This window comes from Citrus sinensis, chromosome 3 (genome assembly GCF_022201045.2).
Source record: "Citrus sinensis cultivar Valencia sweet orange chromosome 3, DVS_A1.0, whole genome shotgun sequence".
NCBI classification, from domain to species: domain Eukaryota; kingdom Viridiplantae; phylum Streptophyta; class Magnoliopsida; order Sapindales; family Rutaceae; genus Citrus; species Citrus sinensis.
In genome coordinates this window covers 44,924,812-44,943,729 of record NC_068558.1, presented here as the reverse complement: position 1 = coordinate 44,943,729, position 18,918 = coordinate 44,924,812, and the positions used below count along the sequence as shown (strand labels likewise).

General features: G+C 35.1%; 3 protein-coding genes across 5 annotated transcripts; all 3 read right to left on the bottom strand.

Moving 5' to 3' along the window:
- Positions 1-1,227: 1,227 nt before the first annotated feature.
- LOC102610905 (hypothetical protein) lies at positions 1,228-3,102 on the bottom strand. Its single transcript, XM_006479832.4, has one exon. The coding sequence runs from the start codon at positions 2,866-2,868 to the stop codon at positions 1,630-1,632; it is 1,239 nt and encodes a 412-aa protein (XP_006479895.1). The 5' UTR covers positions 2,869-3,102; the 3' UTR covers positions 1,228-1,629.
- Positions 3,103-3,986: 884 nt separating this feature from the next.
- LOC102610396 (uncharacterized) lies at positions 3,987-9,467 on the bottom strand. 3 transcript variants are annotated; one of them, XM_006479830.4, is made up of 15 exons: positions 9,093-9,467; positions 8,939-9,011; positions 8,800-8,821; positions 8,633-8,711; positions 8,507-8,539; positions 8,242-8,390; positions 7,860-8,016; positions 7,463-7,703; positions 7,081-7,322; positions 6,442-6,705; positions 6,162-6,272; positions 5,172-5,396; positions 4,879-5,082; positions 4,609-4,785; positions 3,987-4,506 (listed from the first exon to the last, which is right to left on the bottom strand). In XM_006479830.4, the coding sequence occupies exons 1-15, from the start codon at positions 9,450-9,452 to the stop codon at positions 4,303-4,305; spliced, it is 2,541 nt and encodes an 846-aa protein (XP_006479893.1). In that variant the 5' UTR covers positions 9,453-9,467; the 3' UTR covers positions 3,987-4,302. The 3 variants fall into 3 exon arrangements, with proteins under 3 accessions (XP_006479893.1, XP_024954255.1, XP_006479894.1); XM_025098487.2 differs by having other exon boundaries at positions 7,081-7,157; XM_006479831.4 differs by lacking the exon at positions 8,800-8,821 and having other exon boundaries at positions 9,093-9,242.
- Positions 9,468-9,915: 448 nt separating this feature from the next.
- Positions 9,916-15,685, bottom strand: LOC102610080 (peptide chain release factor APG3, chloroplastic). Its single transcript, XM_006479829.4, has 15 exons — positions 15,383-15,685; positions 15,171-15,227; positions 14,537-14,617; positions 14,375-14,432; positions 14,188-14,291; positions 13,799-13,850; positions 13,399-13,448; positions 12,806-12,871; positions 12,399-12,563; positions 11,734-11,806; positions 11,478-11,610; positions 11,085-11,142; positions 10,934-10,981; positions 10,502-10,585; positions 9,916-10,359 (listed from the first exon to the last, which is right to left on the bottom strand). Exons 1-15 carry the CDS (start codon positions 15,530-15,532, stop codon positions 10,288-10,290), a joined length of 1,251 nt encoding a protein of 416 aa, XP_006479892.1. The 5' UTR covers positions 15,533-15,685; the 3' UTR covers positions 9,916-10,287.
- Between the last annotated feature and the right edge of the window lie 3,233 nt (positions 15,686-18,918).

The following is an 18,918-nucleotide window of genomic DNA, read 5'->3' as shown; positions in this document are numbered from 1 at the left end:
GATATCTCTTAATTACATATGCTGACAGAACATGCTCTACTCAGATGTCTGGAGAGGCGGATTCTTACAAATGATTGGACAGCACGGTGGGAGATTTATCATTGCAAACTTATGTTCCAATTTCTTCATTATAATCGATAAGATAAGCTCAGTCTTTGAAATTGAAACAATCTTAAATCTTAGCCTCCCATCCCCAATTTGTACAATAGCATCAAATCAATTAGTCCCATAAATTACAATGAAAAACTTGGAATTCATACGCAACTGGAGTATCATAAGTATAACCCCCACGCGTTTTCATGTGTATGATCTCGAAAGCCCTTTTGTATTGTTATTTTCTAGATCTCGCTTTACATGGATAATACCAGCAGACTGTGAATGATGTATCACACAATTCAGAAGCATGTTTCTCAATGATATGGTATGAAAGACAATTTTACAACATATGCTACTTTTAAAACATCTAATGCATTTCAGAATACTTACCAACAGGGAAGGCTACATGAAAAGGAGAAAAAAAAAAAAAAAGGGGCAGCAATATCAGATTATCAGGATTGCTAATCATTTTCCATGTTTAAACTCAATATTCAAACTCAAGCCTGCCCAGCGAAAACAATTTAAGCCTATTTGGTATTGCTATTTAAGAAAAGAAGCTACAATAATTTTGACAAAAATAGTAAAAATATGATATGTTTTTTCATCATAAATGTGTGAAATAAAAGAAACTTAGCTTCAAAACTATAGAAGTAAGTGTCAACCAAAAACTGCAGTTATGTAGCTTTTAAGCTACAATTGTCCAATCTCAATAGCAAATAGGGTTTTAAAGTCGTCATACAAACACTACTCTGCTACTCTGGTACCAGGCCTGTCAATAAACAAATGATCAAATATGAGATTGTCTAAATGCATAGTTGTCACATCCTCTTTAAGGGTAAAAGCTAAATACTTAATAAAATGAATGATCAAAGAAGAATTATCTATGGCATATAGGGAAATTGAGATACAAACACTTTGACATTTGGAATCTTAAAATCAACCTGCAACAAAATTAGCTGTTCTCAGTTTTCTTCGTTTTCAATACCTTCAACAAATTCAGCTGTTTATCACCTTCCTATCTCTTTGTTACCAGCAAATATTCATATATAAAAGAACTAAAAGCATGCGGTGTTATTGTGCCACTCAGGAAGGGACAAAAATGAGAGGAAGGAAAAGAACAGACAATTAATGTTGCTTGGCAAAACAAATTTGAAGTAATTGCAATTCATCATTATTCATAAGTACAAAAAATTAAAGTGTTTGTTTATAGCACCAGCGCAGGAACTAAGATAATGGAATCATTTAGTTTTGAGAAGTTGACAAGCTGGAAGAAACATAGTACTCATACCCAGAGCCTCAAGTCAAGGCCTTCCTTCCTCTGACAGAGATATTCACTCACCGAGGAATATTATCCATGTGTTTTGCACTATCCCCTTTTTCTTGTTTTTGTTTCAAAAAGGGCAACTGTAATCGCCCTCATCATTTACTGATAATTTTTGTCACATGCAAGAATGGAAGCACAGTGGCTGGTATTTCCATTAGCAAGCATGAACAACCCGAGGATCTTGTGCTACAGAATGAATAGAAAGCAAGCTACAATTGCTTTTCTCCAGAGTTTTGCTCAAACTCAATGCCTAGTTCTGAAAGCTCAATTTTGCCTCGAAAGATATCCAACAGTTGAGGAACCTGTTCCTGATACTTAGTCACAAATGCATCTGTGAAGTACTCATCAGATGATATCACCACAGAAGATAAACTGAAATTTTCCTTTATCAAGTCCTTCAACTGCAAGACCCTAATGACTGAACATCTGGGTATGATTCTCCTCTTCAAACTATATGCCAGGACAGTTGCAACTCTGGCAACAGCTGAAGGTTGCCAACCCATCTGGTTGATATAAAAATCCATTTTAGCATTAATATTCTCCACAGACAAAGTCATACATCTGGGATACTTTTTAAAAGCCAACCAGAACTCGTTTTGAGACCAACCCCAGCTACTATAAACTGCCACCTTTTGTTTCCAGGTCTGGTCAGTAGTAGTTGAAACCGCCACAAGCGCATGGACAAACACCCCTGATGAAGGGCTGAACCCCATATGAATAACCCTCTTGACACTTTCATCAAACTTGTTGGAAGTTTCACATAAAACTCCGGGGTTTGAAATAACCAAAGATGAGATACACGATTTTGTGACTCCAATATCTCTCAAGGCTGAGATATTGGGAGAAATATACTTTTCAACATCATGCAAATATGCGGCTCGCTTCAAAGCCCCAACAATTTTAGCATCATCAGAAAGCAAACTCTTGAGGAATTTATAACTAGGAATGATTTGTTTCTTTAAGCTGCGCCCCAAGATTGCTGGGTTAGAAGACAGAACATCCGCAAGGGCGGTACCCGAAATGCCCACAGAAGCAAAAAACTCAAGTTTGGGCAGGAGGGTTTTATCAGCTCTGCGTACAAGCAAATCTGGGCACTTCTTAACTAGTTTGGAAATGTGTTTGTCACTGAATCCATGTTCTCTGAGAATGCTAAGAACAAGGTCGGGTTTTTCCGGGGTTTCGAAATTGACTTTCTTCGATAAAGAGGCGGCAACATCTGGGGGCAACCCGCATGATTTTATGAGATAGGTTATCGTAAACGAGTGTTCCTTGTTCTGTTTCTCATTTTCACATGTCACTGCTACGATTGATGAGAAAGGTTTAGCAACAAGTGGCCTATTAACATTGTGTAGAACAAAACGCAAAGGGGTCGTTGAGTTTCCCGCATATCTCGCATTTGGGACTCGTACCAATAGCAGTCTATTGCAATCGCAGCTCAGACCAAACATGGGGTGCAAAATAAATGATAAATCACAAGCAAGCAAAGCAACAACTCACCAATTATTTCTAATGTGCCGCCTGCCTCGGGCTGAGCTCTCTGTGAAAATATATTTACACAAAATCCCCCAAAATTGCGAAAGAGAAGCTGCCCCGCCGTTGTCCAGAAAACTTCCCTTCCCCAAATTCTATCGAACTCTTTCCATTTCCATTTTTAACCTGCTGCAAATGCCACCACTGCTTACGTGGCTCAAGCTGTTAAGCCTTCAATGTTATTAATAATAGAATAATAGTTGAGAATTCTCTCTCTTTCTTTCTTTCTTTCTTTTTTAAGATTGAATTTTAAATTTTTTTTATAAGTAATTAATCAATTATTTTATTTTATTTTATTTATAATTAAGTCAATTTTTCATTAGATTTAAAAAAATTAGAAGAGTTTAATAAAAAAATACTAAAAAAGAATCATAATGCGTTATTAATATGAACCAACATCATTTGATTTGATTAGTTTTTGCCAATAAAATCTTAAAATACTTTATGGATTGTTTGACCTCCATTGTTGAATTATTATTTTAATTCAAAATTGAAAATGACCATCTGAATAGTGAATTGTTGTAACAGAATTCTTGATTGAACTTTAATTTTAGGCCTACTATTTCTAATGGGTGAATGGGTGAATGGGGATTGGGGAAGGCATTCAACTGTTGCTTCAGAATAAACCCGAGTACCCGACCATAATATATAAATAAACAATGAATGGGAAGTCGGTAGAATGTAAAACGAACATTCACTTTTGTCGCTTCACAATTCAAATACATATGCATTGAAATTGCCCGGTTAGCTAATGTGGATATCCTGTTGATAGTGGTGGATCAACTCTTCATACAGCACTGAAAGCTAAGATTGGAACATGGAGAATGAAATTAAAAAGAAAAAAAAAACCATCATCCAAAGTACAAGAAGTAGAAGAAACTATACAGATCAAGCTTAATTTCCGAACTGAGACGAATCATTTGATGGCAATTCTAACCCTCTCATCTAAACTCAACTTTGAATCTATTAGTTAAAAATTCAGAAAATGGGAATGGAAGTTGGCTTCTTTAGGATGCAGAGAGGCATGAGATTGGGATTGAAGTGTAGAATAGAGGCAAGTAAAATTTGAAGGGTTATTGTAAGGCTTGCACATCAAAAGTACAGAGCTCATCCACCGATGATACACACGATAACGAACCCAATAAGGGCTGTGTAATTGCTAACGACACACAGTATACGCGGCATTGATACACAGTAAACCCAATACAATTTTCTCCCGCATCCCAAGTGATAGAAGACGAGCCATACGGCTATAGATATAAACAGGGACATCTCTCATCCTGTTTCTTTCAAAAGATGTTTTATTAAATAATATACATTGCCGATTTGTTTTAAGTTATGCCAAACACCGTTTATGCTGTTGAAGAAGGTTTCTCCAAGAGCAGATTCTCAAGGGAGATGGGGTCCGTCACAGGAGGGCTGCAACTGAAGTTTTGACAGACAAGCGCCACCACCTTGTCAGCAGAAAAATTGTTCCTTGCCATGGATGCATTGTTACTGTTATGTTCTTCCCAGAAGTCCATCTCTTCTGTGTCAGCTGGATCTATGTGAATAACCTGCCATGAATTGTACCCAGAAAGATGTGTAAAAGAGAGAAACAAAGGAACTCGGTGCAACTGAGAAGTTCCATGAGCTAACATTTAACTCTTTTTACTTACTGTTTTGTTAAGATCATATGATGCATGAGCAGCAGCAAGCATGTTTTCAAAGTCTACCGAAGATTTATGGCCAACTAGGACAACATGCTTCCGGGAAGGAACAGAGAGCATGTCTGCTGCACAACACATCAAGGGCACTGCCATAGCCATATCTTTCAATCTTGTCTCAAATACTGCCTGCATTATCATGGAATGATGTAAAAGTTCATTTATTTGTGGAGCAAAATTGAATTACAAACATGAATCGCTTCAAAGGAAACAATTGTATACCAGGGAATGCTCTGCATTTTGCCTGTAATAATCAGATTTACTGCCCGCAACAATGGAGGCCAGTCTAACGAGATTTATGACAGAAACAGAATTCCCCGATGGCTCTGCCCCATCATGATCTTCTTTTACACGGAGAAGAACCGAAGGGTCTTCTCCTGTGGTATTAAAATAGCCTCCTCCCTCTCTATCTAAAAATAGTTCATCCTGAAAATTATTTCAAGTAAAAATTGCATCGGTACACGTTCAAAACTTAACAAACATCACAAGCTAAGAAAAACAAAAGAAACTCTTACCTGGGTGTTTTGCAGTTCGATTGCCCAAACTAGCCACTTGGTTCCACTGCCAAACTCATAAAGATCCAACAAACCAGAAATTAAGAAAGCATAATCGTCCAAAAAACCAGGCGCCTTAGATGGACCATTCCTAAAGCTATGCTGCAGCCTGTGTGTCTGTTCATCATAAAGATGCCTCCTAATAAAAGAAGCTGCCCTTTCAGCAACTTCCATATACTCTTTGCGCTGGAATTTTGACAGAATACAATTTGAGAAGTGGTCAACAACGTAGAACATCATAAGACCATTATGTCTTACACACGAGTAATACAGCTCTGAAATTTCACTGAACTGTTCTGAAATACCTTCCAATAAAAGTAATTGAATTTCTATGGAAATGTGCTGTGACAACCCCCGGGCTACGAAAAGAATTAAAAACTACTTATGGCCTAACCTCATTAGCCTCTACAGATTTACTACAAAAGGAATCCCCATGCAATACACTGGCCCGATGGAAAAACAATTAGATCATAGATCTTTCACAGAAACAAGCCTGGGTTTTGAATCTTATTAACAGCCTTTTTATGAGAAAAGAATAATTTCCCCATCCCGTCCTTCATTCATGAACCTAGCCGCCACTTCTCACAGAATTCATTTCTCTGTTCGAACAAGAACAACAAGCAAACTCAAAAACTAAAGGGTCGCCCTCTCTAGCAAGCAAGAGCCCCGGGGTAATCGCATGTCATAATACTCCCACAAAACCTTTGATCAGCAGTAGACATAGTTGGTAATTAATTAACTATTTAAAGCTTTATATCATGCTAAACAAGGTGACACGCCCTCATCTAAAACCTCTGATCAACAGTAGACATAGTTGATAATTAATTAACTAGTTAAATCTTTATATCATGCTAAACAAGGTGGCACACCCTCATCTAAATAGAGTACATAATGTAATTCATTTAGATAATTCATGTTGCCAAGCATAAGCCAAAATAGTAAAGATCTTACATCAGAGCCGACAACAGGGAAGTTGAACATGGCGCTCTCAGCTTCACTCTTGAGAATTTTTGAGGCTCTTGCAAAGGACGAAATCACAAGTCCATTCCATGATACAATTACCTAGCAAGCACCTGATCACTTAATGTGTGTATAACCAGTACGAAGGCTGAAAAAAAATCAGGTGATTCATCTGATAGACTAGTTACTTGTTTTAATAGATAAATTTTAATCTTTGCTTTTTAAGGAGGCAAGGATGAAGGCGGAAAGAGAGAAGGAAAAAGGCAAATACCTTGTCATCCAAATGTGGCCTTGGTCTTTTGGATCTTACGTCAAACAGCTTTCGTCTACATTCACCCAAAATATTTAGATATTTCTCCAGTGGCATACCAAGTTTTGAAGCCGAGGCAGAAGAATCATTAAGTTCAATAAGCACATTCTTCCCCTTGAATTCGTTATGAGGATCGCTCATCCTAGAAAGATCACAATTTCCAGTAGGCTTTAGGTAATAGTGTTCCTTAAAAAGAATTGCATGCTCCCCAAGGATGTCCTCAACCTTTTTAAGTAACACAGACCAAGAAGAAAGTTCAAAATCAATAGAAATAAACAGAAACCATAAAAGCACGCAAATTCTCCAAAATAGAACTAGTTTTCCCCAGGATGAACACTGGATGCTTCAGAATTCTGATGAACATGTTATAACATCTCATTACCCAAATCAAACGAGCATCTCAATTCATCAAAAGTATTTTAGCACCTTACCAAAAGGTCAAAAACTCCTACTATATCAGATAATAGAACAAATTTTCTCAGTTTTCCAAATATTTTTCATGGCAAAGATCAATGGTGTCCTTCGTGATTTTTTTTTTTAAAAAAAAAACTATATAAACAAAAAGAAGGCAAGCTTAGGCAAAGATAATGAGAAAATAACCTCTTTGCTGGTCCATACATAGAATGCTCCTTCCTTTTTTCTAGTGGCACCCTCAGTCTCAGCACTATCAGCATCCTCTGCAGAGAAAATTTCACCTCCAGGTCCAATCATGTCTCTTCTCAAATAATCAAGAATATCCCGACATATATATGAATAGAAAACATCTTTTGTGAGGGAAAAAGCATCCAGGTAAACATTAGCAAGTTGCCCTTGATCGTACAGCATTTTCTCAAAATGTGGAACTGCCAGAAAAAACCACAGCTTCAATTTTTTGTTTTGCAGATGAGAAAGAGATTAGCATACAAAACAATAGCATTACATCTTAATTAAATCTCAAACAAAAATCTTATGAAACAATTGCAAGCTTCTTCAGAAAACCGACCGTGCCAGCGCTCATCCACACTATATCTGTGAAAGCCACCACCAACATGATCATGGATGCCCCCCTTTGCCATGCACTGCAAGGTAAACAAAACCATTTTTTGACCTTCGCTCGCTTCACCAGATTTTCCAGTGTCCTCCAACTTCTTCGAATGATAAAGCATCATTTGAATCTCAACTGGTCTAGGAAACTTGGGTGCAGATCCAAACCCCCCAAACCGAGAGTCATAGCTTTTGGAAAGCTGTAAGCGAAATGTAGTACACCTTAGAAACACACTATGCATCAACCTTCTAAAAGGTATAAGCAGTGCAACCAGAAGATCAAACATTCACATAAAAGAGAAATTGAAAAAGACCATAAATGTCTCCTTTGGGTTGAATATACAAGGAATGCATACTTGCTCAGCACACAGACGCAATGCATTTTGTGGGAGTTCATCTGGCAATTTATTTGAACTTGCACTTGCCGATAATGCTTCAGACAGCTGCTCAATAGCAAAGGCTCCACTCTGAGCAAGCATATCCCTCTTTTTATCCCAAGCATCTTTCACCTTCCTGAAAGAACTTTAGAATGTCAGACGAGTAGAAATTGCAAAAACGGAAATGACAATTAAAATTTTCTTATTATTCTATAGCCAAAGAACCATTCAACAAAGTGTGTGCAGGAACCAAACTAGGTGCACCTCCATTTACCAAGGAACACCTACCACCATTTCCACCATGACGACTCAAGGAAAATAAAAGGTAACTTGAGCTAGTTCCAAATAATATTATTGTCACCTCAGAATAGTCTTAAATCCCGGTCTTCCATACTTATCTTCAGGAGGAAAGTAAGTTCCACCCATCAAGGGTTTCAAATCAGGTGAAAGGAAGACGCTAAGAGGCCAACCTCCACCGCCATACAACGCCTGCACATACGTCATATACACCTGAAAGGTTGGAGAAATTGAAGTCAGAAAAAATCTTGATCCACAATAAATATTCTTATTCCACCAAGATGCTCACAATATTTTCAAGACTTATTATTGACATAAAACTCCTTTACCTTATCAACATCTGGTCTCTCTTCTCGGTCGACCTGTTGCACTGATGTGTTAGAACTCAAAATCAACGGCTTCCAAAGTTCTAATCATCCAAAAATTAGGATTTTAAGCAGCCACAGTGAACTCACCTTAATGCTCACAAACCAATCATTCAACAATTTTGCAACCCCTTCATCCTCAAACGACTCTACTTCCATTACATGGCACCTTGTCAATCATAAAATAGCACAACGTTAGTCCTCTCAAAGCTTATGAGATATTAAATAATTTCCAACAACGGACAAGGAAATCTAACCAGTGGCAGGTACTGTATCCAACTTCGAAGAACGAAGCATATCACAGAAAAAATGAGTCAAATGACATAAAAGAATAATTCAATTATACATTAGTACATCAATTCTACAAACTATCAGAAAGCAGGAAGAGATTCTGACTTGATAAGAAAATGGGTACGTCTCGTTTTCGTGCCTCCGCAAAAGCTTCTTCTCCCCATGCAAACCAATCAACCTTCACAAAATAACAACATCAAATCAACTAAGAACCGCTTATTGTACACATTTAATGTACAGAATTAGCTAAACCAATTACCGGGTTATGGGCATGTTGAAGAAGATATGGACTATGCTCAGCAGCAAGACGATTCGTGTGCTTGTTGCGAGAATGTGAAGTTGATGCTGGGGTTCGTTCAGCCATGGCTACGACTTTGTATGGATGAATTGGTCGATGCGAAATGACTGCTAAAGGCCTTCTAAATGGATACAAGTAATTTCTTGGTAACGATGATAGTTTGGTCTTGTGAGAAAGAAAATGATGGAGAGAGGAAGAGCACAGTAATCTTTCGAGCATGGAAGAAGAATTGTCGAGAGTACGGAAAAAACAAAGCTTTGAAAAGTTATTATTATTATAGTGGAAAGAGGATATTCTTACACATGCTGCAGAAGTTGCCATCTGCTCTGCGAAGAGGTCGGTGCTGAGTCACACGTGAAATGTGGTAGCTTCCGCTTAGTTTTGACCGTTGCTGTTGTCTTTTGGAGTGGCTTACGCGCTGACAAGTGTCCCAACTGGATTTCCCCGCACATGGGCCGGAAAACATTGGATCAGTCCTTTTGAGTTTCAACTCCGAACTTCTTGTTTTGAAGAACCGCTTGCAGTATAAATTAATGCTATAGAATTAGCATTTCATTCAAATATTTTTATTGATAATTATACAGCTTCTGTTTAAGTTCGACGTTGCAACATAATTAAGGGATAAATATTCTATGAACTCTCTTTATCTTTTACAAATATTATATCACTTATATTTTAATATTAATATGTAATTAAAATTTAATTATTTTTATTTTTTAATTTATTAACCATCAATTATATTAATAAAATTTATTAAAAAAAATTCATATAAGATAAAAGCTCATGACCCCATAAACAAACCAATTGATTAAAACTCCGAAGGAGAGCTGACTCATGGAACGGCATGCAAAATCAATTTAATATTGCCATTAAGGCACTAAACCAACATGAGAATACAAATTTTACATACGCGAAAGATCATTACTGTTAATTCCGTCGACACACTGTGCTCCCGAAACGGATTTATAATGTCATTCAAACAATTACGGCCATCCATGTAAAGAATGTCGACATGGAGCCGCAACATTCATGTAGGTGACAACAATGTTGCACAGTGACAGAAATATGTTTTCCTTCATCCGTTTTGAGTAATTGTATTATGAGTTTCCTCCGCCTCTTCCCCGGCATTCATTGTTTCACTACAAAGTGGTATGAATCAGCCAGATGGTGCACCAACAGACTCGGCTAGTTCTTCCAGAAGCTCCTTCTGCTCCATAGCAGCACAAGACTACATGATGCAAGACGTTCAGTGAACAGGGATCATTTTCTCACCAAAGACTTTCTAAACAGCGAGATAAATAAAATTCGGGCATTTATAAACCCAAAAATGAGAGGGAGGGGAAAAATTCTCAATGACAGATGAATAGTACCTGAACCGCATTATCTATGTTGCCATCAAGAAAAGATGTGAGTTCAAAGTTCATCTTCAGCCGGTGATCTGTAACCCTGTTGTCCTAATGGAGTGCACAGTAAAAGTAATAAGCTTGCATGTAATCTCTAATTTCATTAAAGACCACAACTTTGAAAAACTATCTATCCATATTAGTCTATCTCAGAGCAACCAGAATAGCCACTGTTTATGCTTCAATGCGGATTAACTTGTCAAATACTTATTATACAGCAGTTATTGATTTCTTGCCTTTTATTTTCAAAATTCCTAGGGTGATTAGTTTTAGTTACTTTTTAAAAATCTCAAAAGTATCACTGATATCCACATAATTTCAAAAATTCGGAGGACCTATAAAACTAAGCTCAAGGCACAAATTTAAAAGAAAAAAAGGTCACCGATACTGTAAGCATACCTTATAATTATATGTCCGTATCTTTTCCGCACGAGCACCTGTACCAACCTGCATATTAAAAATTTATCATGTTTGCTTACCAAATTAATTCAGTACAAATAACATTAGGAGCTCACATATTTATTCGAGAGCATCTGAGCACAACATATACCTGTGATAATCTCTGGGTCCTAATCTTCTCCTGCTGCTCTCTTACTTTTATCTCATACCTGTAACAAGAAAAGAAGCAGATTAGTAATAGTACGAGGATAGAAAATTGAAGGGACAAATTTCAGGTCATTCATACATAACTAAAAGTTAGGTACGGAGCTTAAAGAACTAGCAAAGAATTATTTACACTAGGTAAAGAACGGCAGAATAATCTACATATACTCTGGCCTGGAAAACCACATTCAAAATTTTACAGATCTTCCTTTTTCATGGATCAGTCTTACCAAATTAAGCATCGAAAGACATTAGGGGAATTAAGGAATAATTTAAAATATAATCAAAGTTAATCATGAAATACAAAATGGTCATTGAAAATGGAAAAGTTGATACACACAATTTGGCTCGGAGCAACTGAAGAGCACGAGACTTGTTCTGAAGTTGAGTCCTTTCCTCTGTGCAAAAGATGCGGATTCCCGTTGGTTTGTGGAAAAGATCAATAGCTGTCTCCACCTTGTTCACGTTTTGTCCTGCATGATAACCATGTAGAGAGATGAATTAAAGAGGGATTTTCTTTTCTTCAAGAAAAATGAAGAGACTGAGAATGAATTCATTTGATAAAGTATCTTATATCAAATTTCCTTTATTAATACCTCCAGCACCCCCGGACCTTGCTGTTGTAAGTTCTATGTCTTTTGGGTCAATAACCACCTCAACTTCATCAGCCTAAATCCAGATATAGCACAAGCAGAAAGGATTATAATTACACACAAACACACACTTCAACCATTAATAAAATACACAGAATAAAAACATCACACAAACAGTGCACGTACTGCATTTACAACCACAGACATTATGTGTGTGTGTGTTCTTAACTAAAAGCACGACCAGCAAAATGTATCAGAATCATACATTTTAAGGAACCACAGTGATACATGAGTGGCATTTTTGAAACAGGTTCCAGATGGTGGGAATATCCAAGAAAAATAACTCAAGTAGAACCCAGACACTCCAAGACAACAAACTATAAAGATTGGGTTTTTCTTTTTTCCTTTTTTCTTATTCCTTGCACCCTGCCCTAACCTACCTCTGACTTAAATGTATCCCCTTGGACTTGAACCCTTGACCTCTTGCTTAGACTGCAAGAGGCAAATCAACTTGGCTATCCTTTGGATCACCAAACTAAGAGTTAAACAAGCAAATATCACAACACGTTAAAGGTAGCAAGCCTCAAATTAAATGACATCACACATACACATAACAAAAATAGCACGAATATCCTTTCCTAGGCCATATCTAAATGAGACATATATACCTCAGGCATGATGGCCACAGTTGCAGTAGAAGTATGCACACGGCCCTGAGCTTCTGTTTGAGGAACTCGTTGAACCCGGTGAACACCAGACTCGTATTTTAATTTGCTGTACACACGATTTCCTTTGATCTCCATCACCACAGTTTTGAATCCTCCTTTCTCAGCCTTAAAATCAAGGACAATTCTATCAGTCACATCAGAGGCCACCGAATGAATGTTTTTGCAGGTAAATTAATAAGAGAGCTGATGCAAGGCAACTCAAGGCATCCAATACAATATTGAACCTTAAAATGATTTGTTCCTAAATTAAATGCCCAGCATGGTATCGGCAACTTGAGCTACTACAGCATTTAGGAAACATCCATTGTGAAAGCTTAAGTATGACTGACATATTTGATTAAACATACCTCGGAGCTCGAAATCAGTGTGCACTTCCAAGAATTCTGCTCACTGTACTTCTGATACATACGGACCTTAGCATTTAAAACAAGACAATGAAGGTGCATCATGGTGTGTCCAAAAAGGAAATTCAAAGAGATGTTTGTAACTTGAATGCAAACTAAAATATTTCATCTAAATCCCTGAACTCCACAAACAAGATCATTTGTTATTCATTTTTTTCCTAAACTGATGATGGCTTGAATTTTTTAATAACAAAAGATAACCTTTAGAAATCCATCACTATGCAAAGATTCAACACCAATCAGATGCAAAAACAAGAAAAGCAAGAAGACCTAACTGGAAAAAATTTGTGTCCTCAATTAAAAAATACTAGGCATGAAGCAAGGGATTCTAACTATTTTCAAGTATGGTGAAAGAACCAGTGTCAAGAACATAATCTATACCACATGTTTAAAAGTCAATCCCATGTAATGTTTAGGGCAGTTAACTTTTGTCACATACTTCAACAGAATTTTACTATACTGTCCACCAGAGGGAAAAAAAAGAATGCAGCTTTTACTTGCAATGGATTTGGAAGGACCAAAAAGTTTGTACCTACAAGATCACCAGCCCATATTCCAGCCTCATCACCACCAGCACCTGCTCTTACTGCAAAAGAGAAGGAAAAATATAGGCTCTTTAGGGTAACATGATACATAATAGCTGATAATAAAGCATGGAATTCCACACAAGAATTCAAAAACAGGGGAGTGCAAGTCATATGTAACCAGGCCTTCCAAGAAATTTGAGGAAAGCACACCAAGTAATAGTGCGAAAACAACCATCCATGAGGCAACAGATGTTAACAAGAAAATCATGTAGGCACCAACTCATAAGAACTTATTTTAGAAACAGAGTAGCACCCATCACTTCCTTTTAAAGACTCATATCACCCATCACTTCCTTTTAAAGACTCATATCAATCAGTCACTACAGTTAAGAAGAATGATAAAATTTACCTTCAAGCATTATATTTCTTGCATCAAGAGGATCACTAGGAAGCAGTAGTACCTGCAAACATTAATGAATGATTGATAACATAAGAGCCCAAAATTTGGGGAAAAGCCAAAAATAACAAGACTGGAAAATTAGCAGAACAACCAAGCAAAATAATAAATGAGAAGTATGAAATTGTAATTGAATGAAGAACTTGATAAATGATAACAGATATTCAAGTGAATTAGTTTATTGCCATTAGATTTATTCAACTGTTGGAAACAGTACATAGGTAAAGTGACAGTAATTCAAGAACGATCGAGCAAACTTAAACTTTAAAAGAACTCATTTATAGTGAGACTGATGCACACACCTTAAATTAAGAAATATAGATATAGATTCAAGTAGAAACCTTAAGCTTCTCCTCCAGCTCTATAAGTTCATTAGATAAAGATTTGATTTCAGATGCTATCATCTCAGCCATTTCTTCATCATTGCCATTTTCTTTTGCCAAAGCTAGCATACAAAGTATAGGGAAGAGTAAGAAAGATGTTAACAAAAAAATTCTTGTAAAAGTTTTCCACATAATAAGGAGTTACCTCTAGACTCTTCTAACTGCTTTTCACAATCCTTGAATTTCCTGTAAGTTGACACAACCTAGTCCATGAAAAATGCAAAGTAAAATTATGTCAGCATGCATATGTTGAACAATCTGGGATGAGTGAATTCTAACACCTAGAATGAGCATAAGCAAGATGCACCTCGTCAAGCTCTGCCATGGACTGTGCCAGCTTTTGGTATTCACTTGGATTTGATACAACCTCCGGATCAGCTAGCTTAACCTAAAACACATTGTTTCATGAAACCCAGACACAACTTTATTAACAAGCAAAGCAGCCCAAACAATCAATGATCTCAGGTTCACAAATAGGTGCATAATTTCTAAAAGAGTTAGTAACCAGTATTCCAAGTGATACTGGCTCTAATTCATACAACCAACGTGAAACTTTTAGCCACTCGGCCGCCAAGTGGTTAGAGAAATCTGTCCTCACAATGAGTTTAAACCCCCGCAATACGCCGTGGTAATTTAATTTCCTTCCTCAATTTAAGTGAAAATAGTCTTCCCCTTTCGGAAAGGAACGTGAGTGGAGTAAACGTTCCACGAATATTAGAGAGTTAGAGAGGATAAAAATCTAAGTAGTGCTATATAAAATTTATAAATTTAGTCTCATTGTAAATATCATTATAATAATCTCATGAAATATGAATTGTAATATGAGCAGTAGTCTCGTGTAAATCCCCAAAAAAAAATAATAATTAACGTGAAACTTCAAATTATCGAGGCAAATGGCAACATCAAAAACACTTGTAAATGACACAAACACATAACCATACCGATAAATCCTTCCATGTCTTTGCAGCAGATTCCAGTTTCGTTATTAAGTAAGGCTCCTGCAATTCATCACGTGTAATCAAATTTGATTGAAAAGCGCCAAAAAAAAAAAAAGTATGTCACTTATTGACAAAACAAACAAAAAATCAACAAAATTTTCTATTTCTTTTTCGTTTTATTTTTACTTTTATATGTAAAGCGCAATTAAACACACCGCCATGCAAATGAGTTTCGGAGTTCTGAATGACGGCGAGGGAAACACGACATTTCTCTTTGACTGAGAACCGCCAAATCGCTGTCGTTGAGGGGAATGATTTAGTGGCGTATATATTCGAGCTGTTGAGAGCATTGTTAAGCTATTCATGGTCGATTTTTGGAAGAGGCACGCACAAATTTTGAAATTTTATGTGATAAAATTATGAAGATATTGAAAATAGCGCTTAACGGTATATGACCACAGAGTTCGTGTAGGAGGGAACCGATGATAATGCTAGTAATTTATCACCGTCGCCAGATGGGGTGTTGTTTCTGGGAGGTCTTTAAGTTTGAGGTTTGTTTGGCTACGTGGTTAGTGTAGCCCGGAAATTCAGGTTTGTATATCCAATCTCTAGAATAAGGTAGATGTGGGGATGTGGAATTAACTCCGGAAACAGGTTACATTTCCAATTTGACAGCAAAAAAAGTTTGGGCCGATTTTGTCCATTCCTACGGGTTGTAGGGTTTTGGTTTGGACCTCTCGTACGAGGGTCTAAATAAAAGCTTAGGCAAAAAAATTTGGGTTAGACCCAAGTCTTTTATTTTTAAAAAAAAAAATTATAAATTAGAAGAATAAATTTAAATTTTAAAAAAAAGTTTGAATCCCTAATTTATATATCAATAATGAATCAAAATATTTAAAATTACAATACTAAACTCTTTTTTAAATATTAATTAATTAAGAGAGTCCGTGAATTAGAGAATCTAATACAAAAAAAAATAAAATCTCTAAACTTTTATTCACTTCATTTTCTTTATTTATTATTTTATTTTTAAAATATTTATTCTTTAATTCATTATTGATTATAACAACTTGATTTTTATTAATTCATTTTAAGTGTATAACAATTTTTAAAAAATGAAAAAATAAGTAAAAGTCCAAGTTCGGCCCAAATCCATCCCTTATACTTATACTCTAATGGGCTTGGTCCTGAGCTTAAAAAAGTTCAGCCCAAGCCCTTAAATTGCTAAGGCCTAATTTCCACACAGTTTAATTTTGTGGTATTTGCATTGCAATAGACTTTTATTCTTTTTTTTTTTTAACTTTCAATATAATTTCTACACAAGTAAGGGTGCCTTTGGGACACTATTCTCCTATAAGGATGGCAATTTATCGAGTCGGGTTTGGACTTGGCAATAAAAGACCCGATCGGAAAAAAAAAACCCGAACATTTAAATTTTGGCCCAATTTAGAACTTATTAAGACCCCAACCCTGACCCAAATTTTAATCGGACCCTTATATTTAGACTTAAACCCAGCCCAAAATCTTTAAATTAGAGTCAAAACCCGAAATATTTGAGTCAGGTCAATCAAACTTTTTAACCATGCATATTCTCTTAGAATACGCATGCTAAAGATCTCTCACAATATTTTAGAGAATCTTAATTAAGAATTAGATGGACAAAAATCAATTAGCCAATTATGACAATCAATAATTTAGTGAAGTTACAAGTACATCCATTGCTATCGTTATCTATGAACTAGAATGAATGATGAATCAACCACAGTAAAATGCTCTACCAATGCAATAATTCTTTCTTATTTCGGAGGTTGGACTAGTTGTTGAGTGGGATCAATGTTCAGGCTTTTTTATCATAGATTCAAGTTATTCCCAAAATTAATTTAATGTGTTCATAAATGACGTTTCAGCACATTGCTGCCTTCTCTCTCTATATATATAGAGGCAGGTTCAAGATACATTTTTAAACATAAATTTAAACATAATATTTTGACCATCAAATTATAGTTAATGAAGAATTAAGATTAAAGTTAATACAGTTTTTTTTTTAAAAAAAAAACTAACAAATTAATGATATAGGTCTCGGTATAATAATAAATTATTGTTTACACTTATCTCTCTTACTTAGGTTGTGTTTACTTGCTGGAGTGAGAGTGAGGAGTGTGGATTCCTCCCACTCCAGCGTTTACTTACTTAAAATGGCCACGGATTGGGAATCCCACTCCGTGGGCCCCACTCATTTTTGGAGTGGGGAGTGGGAGTGGGAATCCACTCCCACCTCTCCCCTTTTTACCCTTTCATTTAATTTAATTTAATTTAATATTTTATAATTAATAAAATAAAATAAATAATATTTATTTAAATAATAATATTATATTTAACTAAATAATAATTTACATTGATTCTAAGTTAAAATTATTTTAAAATAATACTATTACATTAATAGAGAATTAATAAATATAATATTATTATATTTATTTTAAAAATAATAGTACTATATTTATTTAATAATAATAATAATAAATAGTTTATTCTAAGAAAATATTAATTTTGTACTAAATAATATTATATTATTATTTTATATAATAATAAATTTAATATAATTATATTAAATAAAATAAAATAAGGTTTCATTTTATATTAAAATTAATAATTTATTGTTCATAATTAAGAATATTAATAATTATAATAAATTTATAAATATAATAAAATAAATATTATTCATTAAATATATTTTTTATTAGTTTTGTAATTAAAAACTATAATTCTTTAAATAAGGATAAAATTGTAATTTGAAACTATTTACTCCCAATCCAAGACAAAGTAAACACATAAATTGGATTCTGATCTCTATTCCATGCTTCCATTCTAGTGTAAGTAAACAACCTACTCCCACTCCCATTCCACACTCCTAATCCAAGGATTCCCACTCCAATTCAAAAAGTAAACGCGGCATTAGTATATTCCCTCTTTTGTCACTTTTCAATTATTAAGCCTATCTTATTAAATTATTTCTCCCATTTGCGTACTTTGGTAGCTGCATCATGTCTCACTTTTGTGATTCACAGTGTATTATGCTTGAAATTTTTTACTGAACTACATAATTTTTATAGTTAAGGGTAAAACTCAACTCTCACAAAATAAATAGGTCATCTCTTACAAAATGACATTTTAATGTTTCATAAAAAAGAAGATCACTAAGTACAAAAAAGAAGAAATATATATATATACAACAAGCTAAAAGTTGTAAATAGAAATATTATTCATCTATAATATATATGATTGACATATTTGTTTCTTGAAAAATAACTAAAACTGCAATCTCAAACATCGAGTAAACAATAAGTTACAATAATTGACAAAGACATAAATACAGCATTCAAAAAATTTAAAGAAATAGCATTGACTTTAAAGGTTTTTTTTTCCAATCTCGTTAACCATGTGAATTAATAAATAAATAGCTGAAAGTAACAAAAAAATAAAAGGCAAAAGAATATCATTGCTTACTAGATGTCGTGTGAGGATTGCTTCATATGTCTTCCAATTTTTCTGAAATTATACTTTATTGGGAGGCTAGGTATTTGAACAGTTCTTATCAGATTTTGTATTATTGAAGTGTATGAATTTTTTCTTCAGAGACAAAATAGAGTAATATTATAAAAGAAAAAGAAAGAATGTATTTAGTAAAAGAAAGAAGAATGAGTGATAATTTATTGTTATATGATAACCTACCACATTAATTTGTTAGTTTTTA

What these genes read in the sequence shown, in the direction of transcription:
- LOC102610905 (XM_006479832.4), bottom strand. Translation starts at nt 2,868, where the DNA reads ATGTTTGGTCTGAGCTGCGATTGCAATAGACTGCTATTGGTACGAGTC.
- LOC102610396 (XM_006479830.4), bottom strand. Translation starts at nt 9,452, where the DNA reads ATGGCAACTTCTGCAGCATGTGTAAGAATATCCTCTTTCCACTATAAT. An exon ending in CGTACCCATTTTCTTATCAA is followed by an intron (nt 8,822 to 8,938) that starts GTCAGAATCTCT and finishes CGTTCTTCGAAG; the next exon opens with TTGGATACAGTACCTGCCAC. An exon ending in AAAATGCAGAGCATTCCCTG is followed by an intron (nt 4,786 to 4,878) that starts GTATACAATTGT and finishes ATGATAATGCAG; the next exon opens with GCAGTATTTGAGACAAGATT.
- LOC102610080 (XM_006479829.4), bottom strand. Translation starts at nt 15,532, where the DNA reads ATGAATAGCTTAACAATGCTCTCAACAGCTCGAATATATACGCCACTA. An exon ending in GGACCCAGAGATTATCACAG is followed by an intron (nt 10,982 to 11,084) that starts GTATATGTTGTG and finishes TTTAATATGCAG; the next exon opens with GTTGGTACAGGTGCTCGTGC. An exon ending in ACATAGATAATGCGGTTCAG is followed by an intron (nt 10,360 to 10,501) that starts GTACTATTCATC and finishes TGCATCATGTAG; the next exon opens with TCTTGTGCTGCTATGGAGCA.